At 47.5% G+C, this 13,197-nt stretch overlaps 1 protein-coding gene across 1 annotated transcript; it reads right to left on the bottom strand.

Moving 5' to 3' along the window:
• Nucleotides 1-8: 8 nt before the first annotated feature.
• On the bottom strand, nucleotides 9-12,354 carry LOC6592539 (protein gooseberry-neuro). The gene is made up of 5 exons (XM_002018278.2): nucleotides 12,028-12,354; nucleotides 11,516-11,829; nucleotides 7,907-8,018; nucleotides 711-1,316; nucleotides 9-629 (listed from the first exon to the last, which is right to left on the bottom strand). Exons 1-5 carry the CDS (start codon nucleotides 12,083-12,085, stop codon nucleotides 334-336), a joined length of 1,386 nt encoding a protein of 461 aa, XP_002018314.1. The 5' UTR covers nucleotides 12,086-12,354; the 3' UTR covers nucleotides 9-333.
• Nucleotides 12,355-13,197: the final 843 nt, after the last annotated feature.

The raw sequence follows: 13,197 nt of genomic DNA, 5'->3' as shown, positions 1-13,197 counted from the left end.
TGCTTTTGTTTATGTTGAACAATATCGCGTCACGTTTAGAGTATAAAAATAAATATGTATATCTATGTGTATAGACTGCTTAAATAGAAACACGTTACCAGCCTTAATGCGCCTCTAAAAGCCATGTAATTCACATGTAGTAAGCGGACTAATCCTAAATTATAGCCAAGCCAATATTTTCCATATTCACGTTCACGGTGCATTGTATAAATAGTTGTCTAACGCTTACATGTGCCTCTGCCTCTGATAATTGAAATGCATAAAACTGACACGAAAGTCGGAGTCGAATGGGGTTCGGTTCGTCGGAGTGTCGTCACCGGCGGATCCATTAACTCATGACCAGTACTTGGCCTGACCCTGCGCCGGCAACGGGTGATTGTATGCAGCGGCCGCTGCTGCATTCCCATGCGCCGCTGCTGCGGCATAATCGTTGAGCTGGTGTTGGGCCACGTGGGCATTATAGTTGGCTGCCGCCACAGCCGACTGGTTGAGATGGTATGCGGCCTGCGACCAATTCGAGGGCGATTCCAGCTTCGAGTAGTTGTCGCTTAAGTGCAAGGAAGGCGAGATCTTTGATACGCTATCGGCGGTTAGCTTGGAGAAGTCATCGATGGACAGCTTGGAGTAGTCTGCATTGGAAAGACATTGAAAGATAGGAAAGTCTTGGTTTATAAAGGGTCGTTAGATAAACATTTGTTCTGTCCATGTACCTTGGTGATAGTAGTTTTGACTGGCAAAGTGTCCGGGCTGTGCAAAACCTCCAGGGAATCCGTGCTGGGCCGCACTTTGGACCAGGTCGTAGCCACCCATTTGCGTGTGATGATGCGCCGCCGCCGCTGCAGCTGCTGCACTGTGGTGTGAGCTTGGGGCATGAGCGGAATGATGAACCCCATCGTTAAGGCTTGCCCCATTGGCGGTGGTCCCTGCAGCCGGACTGTAGCCGGCCATTGAGCCAACGCCGAGAGGACCGAAACCGAGGGGAGCCGTAGCTCCGCTAGGACCAACACCCACTCCAACTCCAACTCCCACACTGGCACTGCCACTGTTCATTGGCGAAAGACCGGAACTTGATCCGCCAGAATGCTTGCGCAGACGAGCCCTTCGATTGGAGAACCAGACTTGGATGCGGGCCTCAGTCAGGGCTGTGGTTTGGGCCAGCTCCTCCCTGGTGTAAACGTCCGGATACTGCGTGCGAGCAAAGGCCCTTTCCAGGGCCTCCAGTTGCTCAGCGGTGAAGGTGGTGCGGGAACGTCGCTGCTTGCGTTTCAGCGGAATCCCAGGCTCAGACTCCGTGTCACTAATATCCGAATCGCGGCCTGGAATCGGATGGGAAAGTTATTATCAGGGGGGAACTCGGTTCTTTATTGAAAGGCAACTAAAATTATGAACGCCTCGTAAGAAGCCATACGATTCTCCACGGCCATTGTCTTCCGACGAAACTGAATCATATATGTGGTGTGGTTCGATCTTCGGATCCACCGCGTAGGGCCACCGACGTGGATCGCGGCGATCGTGTGACCCCCAGCACAAAGATCAGTACAAAGTCATAGCTCCATATAAATGGGAGTCGACGTTCAATGCGCGCCATTGCATATTAATTGAAATGTTAGGGAGCGCAACAAATCTGTCAAAAGCCACCGACAATCACACAGAAGGCAGCACACAGAAGATGACGCGATCGGAGGGTGGAGGGCGAGCTGCCGCGACTGTGGCGAGGGCGTATCCGCAGGCAGCTCGTAAAAGTCACAGCACTTGACAAGTGACACAATATATCATATTACACAAGAAGATGATCGGCAAGTTGTCAGCGGCCATGGAGGAGTGCGCCAATTAACTTCGGCATCTGTTTACGAAAGGGAAAACGCCGCCGTCATTGGCAATCGGGCTTGAAGCGCGGCGTGTGGCACACCAGAGCCATGCCAAATTATTTGGAGAGCTCATTACACAATAAACTGAGTTTTCAAGGCGGGGCGGAGTCACAGCCATGCCGTGCCGGCTTAGCATCAAAGCGGAGAAACTATCGCCCATAATCGGAATTATTCAACAAGATCACAAGCTCATTTTTCAGAACGAACATAACAGGGACAGGGCCGTGCATGTCTTTCCCACAATCCTGCGGTGTATTTTATGCGTGTGGGTGCTGATGAGCGGAAATACCTTTTAGTCCGATCAAATGGATCGTCCTTCGACCTGAATGCAAACGTATTTTAATGTTCATATTGTGTGCTTGTGATTGTGGGGATCCCTAAGAACGCTGACCTTTTTCTGTTGCGGTCACTGTTCGAGTCAATCGTTTCCGGTCTGTCAAGTGAAATTATTAATTGACTCAACAGCTAAGGTGGATTTCCTGTATCCTTAGACATGTGATTAATAGGAATTTATAGAAAATGGGAAGTACAAGTGAGATCTTTCGATAGGATGGAATCATTTCAAGATCTACTTAACTGTCTCTTTGATTTGATATAATCAAATTTCGTACCTTTTCAATTCCTAATGTTTTAGCTTTGCAAAAGCTAAGTAAGGGCTATATTTGTACGGGACAATCCCAAAATTTTAAACCAACTTTCGGCACGCTTATAAGCATCTCGGACCCTCACGGGCCACACCCAAAATCCCCTTAAGCGAAACAGCCGAAGCGAAGAAACCTCGGATGGCGGAACGCCCACAGTTTAGTGAGGTCTCTGGTTTTTGGTCTCTGGTGTCTGGTCCAATAAAGAAATCGAAAAGTTCACATGCGTATTAAGTAGAAACGAATGGATATGAATGATAAAATACAGAAGTCGCACTATTAATCTTTCAACACACGAAACAATAAAACTTAATTATACGAAATAAGCGGAGTCGATGCAGAAGCCATGGAAGCCATGGAGAAGCCATGGAAAGAAGACAAAGAGAAACGGGTTCGGGAAACGACACCAAAGCAAAGGTGGAAGGTAGAAAAATCAATTAGTTTTTTAATGTTAAACATTTTATTAATTTGTTGTTACTTGCCCATTAATAATGCTCGTATTCGTATACCGAAAAGAGAGCCCACCAGAGAGAGGAAAAAGTCCAGCAGCGCTCGAAACAAAGGCCCTTTTATCATTTTGGCACCAGCATCGACAACGGCTCCGGCACCACTCTGGCTACCGTGGTGCTGCTCTGTCTTTCGGTTTTGGGGGCTTTCTTTTTGGTGACTGGACCCAGTGGAAAATCGACTGGGGGCTCTGGCTCCAAGCTTTGATAAATTACTGCGGCTTCGTAATCGGGGAAGGGTATTCCATCATGTTTGACGACGCGTCATTTCAAGTTGCGTTTTGTCGAACAGCAGGCAGCAGGTAGTACTTCAGAGGGACCTTTGGGAATCGACTTGCCTCCTGCTGCCTTGTGTGGTCGAATAAAATGAACTTGAGGCAAAGTGCAAAAGGCAAACGGGCAGGGCAACTTTTTACATTATTTTACATTTTTTCATTTCTATTATTGGAGACCAATCACTTCTGATGGACAATTGCTGCATGACCTTTGTCGGAGTTGTGGCAAAGATCAATCTGCCTTTGGCTATTATCTTATTCGAGCTCATATCATCAATCAACAATCTTGACACTGGCCCTACCATTTAAATTGGTGCATCTGATGGGGAAGTCTTTGGGGCTGCAGGCAGATTCAAACTGCAATTGAAAAACAATTCTTAAATAACGTTTCCTACACTGCCCCGCCGAGGAGAGGGGCCCAAACTGTCAGCTGTCAGTGCGAGACACGCGCCTGCTCTGTCGCCGAACATCAGATTTGGGATTTGAAAAATCTTGGGGCCATACGACATCGACTTGGGCATGGCTGAAGGGGCTGGCCAACTGGACCCAACTCAGCTCGGTTCAGTTCAGTCGGATATGTTATTTTTTAAGTCTTCAGATTCATGTCAGCAAAAGGATTACAGGAGCTTTAAAACTTATGCCGCTTTTATGTTTAACAAGCTCTGAACTGAGCTGAGTTGAGAGTATGTACCTGTGTATTTTATGTGGAATATTTGAAATGTATAAAAATTATAACACGAGTATAGTTTCAAAATGAAGAAGAGGTTCGAATAGACAGTCGGCTTAGTTCTGAAGACCGTATAATTATATGAACATCCAATTATTGTTTAAATGCTTGCATCGCATATATTAATATTCCACCGATATAAAGTATCCACAATTTATGCTCTCAACGCCCTCGCAATGGGAAAGCCATTCCGATTCGAACCCAAAATCGAAATACAAACGAGTGGACAACTAAATACTCCCATCAGAAGCCCATTTAAACTAATTTACAAAAGTCGTCGAGCCTTCGAGATGGCGGAGAGGAATATGAGACCAAAATTAGTTATAATCATAATCCGGCGGCGGAAGAAACGAAATCGTCAAGGGATTCGAACTTGGGGTCAGAATGAAACTAATTTAAATAACAATGAATACAAACACTTGATCAAAACAAATCCCAGATGATGCCCAGCTCGGCAAAGGCACCAACAGAAAGAGAGTGGAAAAGAGCACAATTGTGAGTTTCAAGGAGAAAGAGACAGACAGGGAAGAGTGAAAGAGAGAGAGAGACACAGAGAAGTCGGTTAAAGTGTGATAATGCGTTAATAAAATATTTTGTAACTCATCAACACGAAAGATGGACTCGGGGGGGCGCAACAGTGCTCCGACGGCGGCAGAAAACAGACAAGAGTCAGGGCTGAGATGATCAGGGCCACAATGAGATCAAACAGAACGCACCAGGACACCCTGGTGGGCATTAAAGATGCCGCCCAAGATCGGTGCATTTGAAGTCAAAGCGATGCTTTTGTTACGTTGACACTTTTTTCGGGCATGAACGATTTTAATGGGTTTTCAAGTCGAACAAATGAGCCAACCACGGGACCAGGCCATATGTGTGAGCGAGGAGCGGCAGAGACACGGACGGGGGCAGGGGCAGGGTCAGTGCTGCGAGGTTATAGACCGCACGCACATGCATATGGTAGAGCCGGAGCCGGAGCAGGAGCAGGAGCAGGATATTTTTGCGCAATCACCGAGTAGCCGAGCTCTTCCTCGCCGTGCAATCATTTGTCATGTGACACTGCAAGAATGCGGCACTCTCTTGCCGTCTCCCTCGGCTTCCCGTGGCGATGCATTAGAGAAGGTGTGACCCGAGCTCCTATAACTGGATTCCCTTGGGCGGCGTCCGTTTGTCTTCGTCAGCCATTGCGATCTCGAAGTTTTTTCGTTTTTTTCGCAAATAATTGAACCTGTTTGTATTTGGACTTGGGCAGGATCTGCCCTCGCACCGCTGCCGCTTTGTCTGGTCCTGGCCATCGAGGTGGGGGCATGTACAATATATTTTGTAAATATCCCTGGCCATTCCCACGGCGGCCTCTCTTGATGCCATTGTTCTATCCACTAATTGCCACAAGTGTTGGCCTCGTCTTTTCTTCTTTCTTTCTATCGTTGACTTCTTGTCGGTGTTTTGGCATTTGATTTCTTTGTGTGGCCCTACTTTCTTTCTTTGAGTGGGTCGAGCTGTGCATTCCCAGGGCTAAATAATACAAATCGCACGCGTATTTATAAGGCAAGCGGCTTGACTTTGACTCTTGGCTTCGAGATCAGACATCAGACAGCTTGGCTATTGTCGGGATATTTGGCGAGGGCGTAGCGAACGTTTAGCGGTCTTTTTTTATTTTGTTGTGCCTTCAGTGGGGCGGGCAATCAATATTTATCTAGCTGCAGTTTTCCGAGAAGTCCAGGGAAAAATCTACCTTTAGTTGGAGCTGAATTACAAGGCAGATAAATGGCTGTGCGACACTCCTGTGGAGGCCTGCTCGAACATCGTATAATAATCAGGTTGGGCATTAGTGAATTGATGTCTTACCTTCTGCCAGAGCTTTTCCGACTTAATTCTATTTTAATTGGTATTTAGATGAGGGCTGTATCGGCATCTCTCAAACGCCATCAATGCTCTTAATAACGTGTTTAGTTGACTCATTTTGTTAGCTTTGCTCACAAATGTATTGATTTTTTTTTGTTCATCAAAAATTATAACAGCATTTTTGTCAACGACGTTTCTTCGGTAGCCCCCGCACAATTTTCTTTTTTTGGGGTATTTTAAGCTATTATTTGATACTCCAAGTCTTTTCATAGTTTTTTCGGTTTACGAAAGATGAAAGCGAGCCGCCGATAAACGCAGTCAGCGACAATGAGCCATCAAAGCCGGGGAGATGGTCGTTGGTGGGGGCTGTGGAAGGGGCAGTGCAGGCAGGGGCTGGGTCTGGGTCTGGGTCTGGGTCTGGGTCTGGGCCTGGGTCTGGGACACGGACGTGTCCCTATAAATTGTACAAAATCCAAATCAAACGAAATTATATGCGAAATAAAAGATGAAGCAACATATTTAATAATGCATAATTTTATTTTCGGTGTCTTCAGGTGAGGGCCAGAAATCATTCAGTCGCCGGCAAAGAAGGCGTTGATTACAGGCACCGGCACCGACTTTGTTATCCCAGGTCCCAGATCCCAGAGATTCCAACGCAGTCGGGGTCTGGCCAGTTGCATCTTCGGATGTGTCTCTGCGATGCCGGTTCCGATTGGGGTTCTGATTGTGGCTCGAGGACGGGTAGATGGCTACTCTTGCTGGACGGCCGTAATAATGGTCCGAGGCCTGGCTATCCCCATGGATGGAGATGCGGACAGAGGAATCAATTATGATGGGAGGGCGTGAGCTTATTATACGCTTCGACAACATAATGACCACTTTGCGGCAGGGTTATATAGATTATGCTTAGTACATAATTAATGCTCGTCGGGCTCGGCGAAAACTCAAATGGGTTATGTAAACAGGTGCTGAGAGAAGAGATTCAACTTGAACGTAAAGTGTGGAGGTCAGACTATCAGGTCATTCCTTAAATTCAAATTTTAGCCAACCTTCGCTCAGAAATCCACCTGATATCCCACCGGCACATCCGAGCATTTCTCTCGGCATTTAGCAAACACCAAAAAGGAAATATAAACAACATGACTTCGTTTCAAGGCAACGGAAACCCCTTAAAATTTGTGTGTTATTCATTGCATGTATGCGGCCTGCACTCATTCAGAAGGACAACGTCAAGGTGACAACTAAGGGTTTCGCCCTCTGAGCCATTGTGAGGCGGGATCTCTGTTGTGACAGGCGGACGAGGCCGGCAAAATATCACAGAGTGTCGGCAAAATTAACAATTGCCAAAAACCTGATCACAAAATTTCGGCTGCCGGCCCTAATGAAAAAAAATCATCCAAGTACAGTGCTCTCAGTGTTACAGTGTTCGTCTAATGATGCATCGGGAGATCATACAAAATAATTTTCTACTCAATTTCCAACCAACAGACACCGCTTTGACCCCGCCGATCGTTTATCGAATGACTTTGCATATTTAGTGTGATTATTGGCTCCGCTCAAAGTGTGAGGGTCGGAAAGGGAGAGAAAGATGAGATCTCACGCAAGGCAAGGCAGTGGAAAGCGGTGTTATTAGCTGGGACTGGGACTGGGACTGGATCTGGCACTGGAACTCGGTCTTGGTCTGGGTCTGGGCTTGGGTTGTGCTGTGCTGTGGAAAAAGAATCTGGAATCTTGTGTACTTTTGATTCTCAGGTGTCATCATCTATACCTATTTCGGTTGTGTATAGCCAACAAGCGATCGAGATCGTTATCGTATGACCGCAGAGCGGTCTATTGTAGTATTTTTCCCCTTTCTGAGCGGCTTTGAGTTAAGTTTAAGTCGCTCGTTCTAAGACGATCAAAGCAATGTTGCCGACACAAGTTTGTTGATTTGAGCTACAAATGATTTGATGATGATTTTCCGAAATTATCAAATAAATGATCGTTGGTTTACCCATCCACATTTCCAAATTGGTTTCCCTATGATGGCAATATTGCTCTTGCTTACCGCCAAGTATTCCGTGTATGGTGTAGTCCTTGCGACCGTCTTCGCTGCCGCGATCGTTTCCCCTCAACAGGCGGCTGATGGACGACGTTGATGGTGGATCCGCGAAGCCCTCCTGTATTCAACAAATAAAGTTTTCCGATTAGACGTGAGTTTAAGGTTCGATCCATAATGAGCATCGTAAATCACACAAATCAAATCCAATTAAGATAAGCGAAGGCCGGCTAAATAGCTACTTTTTTGTTTGGCTACTGTTGACCCGATAATATATGCCTGTAGGGTATACCCTGAACAGATGCTGGACATCTTGGGTACAATTTTGAGAGCTCTGACATTAATGCTACAGTTGCTGGGCAGCTCTTTGTGTTTGGACAATTTTCATGTAGCTGTCTTTCTCGCCCCTCCACTTCGCCCCATCTTGGTCGTGTAATCCAATTAGGGAAATGTCAGGCCCAGAGTTAGGCCAGGCATGAGAATTTATCTCTACCCGATGCCGTTTGCCCTGCCCGTGTCGCGTGTTGCATTAAGAGGCGAGACAAGTGTTGAGATTTGATGAAACTGTAGAGAGAAGAATGCGGCGGGAAAACAAATTGCGGCGGGAGATGGGCCGACGTGAAGTTAATCTCTCAGGTGCAAAGTTAAGCTCTTTCCTTCCTTGACATGATTTCCTTGAGTAGTACGCAAGTTTCTGTTCGAAATACCTACAGACAATATATTATCGCGCAGAATAACTAATCTGATACTACCCCTTTCGTTCGGGAAACCCTAAAACAGATCCCGAAATCAATTCGAAATCGGAACAAACCAATTCCTCATTCTAAGCCACCGAAAGCTGTCAGTTTTCATTAGAGCAACATGTCGACTTCAACCTTAACTCCAGGTTGCAGCTAATCGCTGCAAGACGAAGCGCAACTGTGCGACGCGCCATCAGATCGGGAGGGAGAACCGACTCAGTACTGGATTCGTGGTACTTGGATACTGGTTACTAGTTACTGGTTACAGGAGGTCTGGGGCCAGTCGGTTGCTCAAATGGAGTGGCATGTGCCGCAAACATTTTCATGATTAATAATAACATTTTTCCACTGACGAAATGATCATGACTCTCTCGCTCTCTCTCTCTTGGGGTTTGTGGCTAATTCTTGAACGAACAAAGGTGGCATAACTGGCACCTCATAGACAAGACAGGGACCAGACCAGACCAGACAAGACAAGACGCCGAGCACGGAAACCGAAACTGACATTTTGTCCAGTCTGGAACGGGGCACGGGTACGGGTTGTACGAGTATGTAGCTTCGGACGCCGTGGGCTGTCTGGTTAGCTCTGGCTACCGACTCCTATTTCTATTGAATGTGTCATAAATACAACAACAGAAATATGTTTTGATTTTCAACTGGACTTTGTTACGTTATTTATGAGTGTGGTGGGGCTGCCACTGGGGCCTACCCTACCCTACCCTACCCTACCCTACCCTACCCTATCGTACCGTACCGAGCCGGTTGTCCAGCTGGAATGTGTGACGGCTTATCTTGTAGCAACTGACAACTGGATCCCAAACCCAATTTCAATTCCAAACTCAAACCCAAGCCCAAGTCCATTCCAAACCGATCTCGGTCCCGATCTCGATCTCGAACTCCAACTCGAGCGAGCCCCCGACTGCGAGATACATTTTTGCCTTCTCTCTTGGATTCTGCCTTAGCCGTTTCAATTGAAATTTAATTAATTAGTTGACAGTTGGATTGACACTTGACTGCGCTTTATTCGAGAGCATATCGTATAGAAATATTTATCTACATATTTGTGTATTAATTCCCTTCTGCGATCGTATTTTTTTGGGGCTGCGCTAGCGTCTGGCTTGAGTGACAGGTGTAGTCTGTAGTTTTTAATTAATCGAGTTTCTTGGAAGTCAGCAGTTTGTCAGCGAGAGTGGGGAACCATTTGCGTTCATCATGCGAGCACTTCCACGACAGTACCAATGGGCAGTAACTACCAGTAAAATCAATCACGATCATCGATGGATACACTGCCTCCAACCAAATGGTATCTGTGCAGACAGGGACAGGAGGGGTGGGCACACAAAGAGAGAAATCGAGATAAGTTATAGAGCAAGAGAGATGCCGATAGCGCATTCTAATTCAGCGTGAAGCGCACCTGGAGGCTGTTTTTACGCCTACTGCACACACAGGGTGCATCTGACAGATACAGGACGGTGCAGTGATGCAACCAGCGATGCAATTGTGTGCGTGAGCGATATCTGGCCCGATCATATCGATGGTCGCCCGAATCGGTATCGCCACATAAAGTGTAACTAATTGCGGCTTCAAATAAAGAGCAGGCCGGCATGAGCCGCCAAAAGGGGCTGGCGCATGAATATGCGAATACAATGTATCTCTCATCCTCTGTGCATATAAACTTGCCGAAAGGCGAAAAACGACTCCAAGACAGCCGTCATCGGGCCATCCAGCCATCCGTCCATCCATCCAAATGGTGGTGCCGAGGTGGTGCCCTGCCAAACATCGAGACAGTTGGTCTGCTCTGGGAGTCGGATGTCCATGAATAAGCTATATTGGCGTAGGTTCAGCTCCGTCTCCATTGACTTTACTTTCCGCTTGCCTGATTCCAGTGTGTTTCTGTGTGTGTTTTTTATCTTCCATAAAGTTTAACGCTAATTTGTGGAAAAATAATGGCAGAGCATGTGCGATTGTGACGAGGTGTTTGGGTTTTTTCGGCTTTGATTTTCAGGTTGACTGTGTGAAATGGTTGAAAGAGGGCAAGGGGACAGACACTCCACTCCGTACAAGTTTTTTGTTTGATTTTTAAATCGTCCATTAAAACGTGACATGAATTAAGTTTAGCTGGTGGGCTGAGATCACAAATAAGCGAATACTCTGCCAAAGGTACACTGAGGGGTCGAAGGACGGAAACATCATACTGATGGTAAAGAAAAATCCCAAATCAAACCCATTTTCTTTGAGTGTAGGCAGCGTTAAGTAGGTTGACTACAGCCTGATATTACCTGATTCCTTTTTTCTTGGCGCGTCAGGCCGGAAGTTTGGAGCGATGCCTCAAAGCCAAAAGGCAAGATAAATATATGTATTTTTTTCGCACCTTGTTGCCTCCAGGATGAAAGGCAATCGATGCCGACAAGGAGACAACAAAAACAGCGACAGCATCTGCCACAGCCTACTCTTTATGGTTTAATCGATTTCTTAACGGTATGGGTGGCATGCGAAAATTTGTCGTCGCCGTTGTACAACAAATTTGTCAATGGGCGGCCAAGTTCAAAATCGATCCTGGGGCCGATTTGTGCCAGCAGCCGGCATATGCAAAGACCGGACCGGAGAAATGTCACCGGCAACGTGCCACAACAAAGACAGCGGGCGGCCCGAGTCTGCCACGTGACTTTTCGGAAAACGGAAGTAAACGACCGGCGAATGGTCTTTGCGAATCAGTTGGTATTGGTGCATCTCTTGTCCGCACATAATGCCCATGCGACCATGCGGTTATGGCTACTGGTGGGCCTAGCAAAAGTCCTTGGACCCTTTGTTTTGGCACATTTTATTGCCTCCTGTTGTCGTGCAGGTGCAGGTGTCTGTAAGCCACCGTGTAACTCACCTTGATCAGCTTCTCTCGTATCTCCCAGCTGAATATGCCGGGATTCTCCTTTCGCAGCTCATCGATTCGTGTCTCGATCTCGGGCGAGGTCACCTTGGGCTTCGATCCGCCTATGACCCCGGGCCTAATCGAGCCCGTCTCCTGATAACGGTTTAGAATCTTCGACACACATCCATGGGAGACGCGCAACTGGCGGGAAATCACACAGGGACGAACTCCGCTGGCCGCCATTTCCACGATCTTCAGGCGAATGTGATTGGGCAGCGGTCGACCATTGATAAAGACTCCTCCGAGTTGGTTAACACGACCTTGTCCTGTAAATGGGAAAGAGCCAAACATAAAGTATATGTACAAAGCGGAGTTCAGTCTTTTGGCAAAATACCATTTGCCATTACTTGATTGTAATCCCATTAAATGTGGAAGAGACTACGAATATGTCCAAGCTATATTTAGAGTGTGTCGAAGGGGACTTAACTTCTTTTGGTAGGTGATAAGCCCGCCCGTTAGCTTACCTTGAAAGGGATAGCCCGAAAATAGTGGCCGCAGGGAGTTGGCGCTAGACATATCCATATTTGTCCGAATTGTCCAAATCCAACTGCTTATAGAATAACTTATTAACTAAATCGATGTTGCACTGCACAATCAAACTGGCTATCACATGCGAAGTGGCCGAAGGGCTCCACCGCGTCAACAAGAAAGAAGTCTGCCACATGCGATTTCCGATTCCCGTTCCGACGGAAGTTTGCGACTCTCAGCCCGATAGCGTGATAGCGTGATAGCGGCGACAATCCAGCTCGGCGCAACGTGAGTTTTTCTTGGAATTACGCGCGCTTCGGCGATCAAACAGCACGAGACTTGCAAAGCAACTAAAGAGAAGCGCGAGCATAAATTAACGGAGGCCGGCCGGGACCGGGTGACGTCGACGACTACAACGGGGAGACGGACGAACAATGAGATCGCTCCATAAACTGGTTTCCCACCACCACTGGTGCGGACGGCGATGGAGATGGAGATGCTGGCGAGGAGGGAGAGGGAGAGCGAGAGTAGCTTTCGCGCCCGCCCTTTCTGTGTTTGCTGCCTGCTCGGGCGCCACACCAATATGGCAACGATCAAAAAACTTCAGTGTGCGACCGAGAGGGAAGACAGAGTGCCGCGCGAGAGCCGAGGGAGCGCGGAACTCGTCTTCTCTCGTCTCTCTGGCGCTTTAATCGAGCTGCAATGCCACGCCTCGAGAGAGTTCTGATTGGCTGTGCTCGCTCAGGGCGGTTCAGGGCTGAGCTCGCCTCGCGTTTGATATTGTACGATATCCGCTATCCATCCGCACGTCGCACGTAAACATCAACCCCCTGCCCGCTGCCATTCGGCCGATCATTTTGGCTGTGCAGCTGTCCCCCGGACTCGGGCTCGGGCTCGGGCTGGGCTCCGCTCCGCTCCTGTCACGGCCGACGACACATTTGTGTGAATTGTATGACTCTTTATTTTGTCACTGGCAGCCAATTAAAGCGTGAAGGCTGCCGTCGGCACAGGACATAGACCAGGCCCAGGCAGAGACCAGGACGCATTATCAATCGTTCCGGTTTTGGCAGTTTTAGCACCCACAGTTGTGTGTCGTGTCGTTGTCGTGTGTTCTCAATGTATGTTTATCCCACTTTTCCACCTCGACCTCCGTCTCCTTCGTCTCT

The sequence above is a fragment of the Drosophila persimilis genome, unplaced genomic scaffold (assembly GCF_003286085.1).
Source record: "Drosophila persimilis strain 14011-0111.01,24,50 unplaced genomic scaffold, DperRS2 tig00000002-arrow-pilon, whole genome shotgun sequence".
NCBI lineage: Eukaryota > Metazoa > Arthropoda > Insecta > Diptera > Drosophilidae > Drosophila > Drosophila persimilis.
Note: the sequence above shows the minus strand (reverse complement) of the source record. Positions and strands in the feature narration are given on the sequence as shown.

Bases quoted from the DNA above. Each gene is read 5' to 3' on its own strand.
- LOC6592539 (XM_002018278.2), bottom strand. From the start codon at position 12,085: ATGGATATGTCTAGCGCCAACTCCCTGCGGCCACTATTTTCGGGCTAT. The intron at 8,019-11,515 runs GTGAGTTACACG...TGTTGAATACAG, and splicing joins TACGAGAGAAGCTGATCAAG to GAGGGCTTCGCGGATCCACC. The intron at 1,317-7,906 runs GTAAGCAAGAGC...ATCCGATTCCAG, and splicing joins CATACACGGAATACTTGGCG to GCCGCGATTCGGATATTAGT.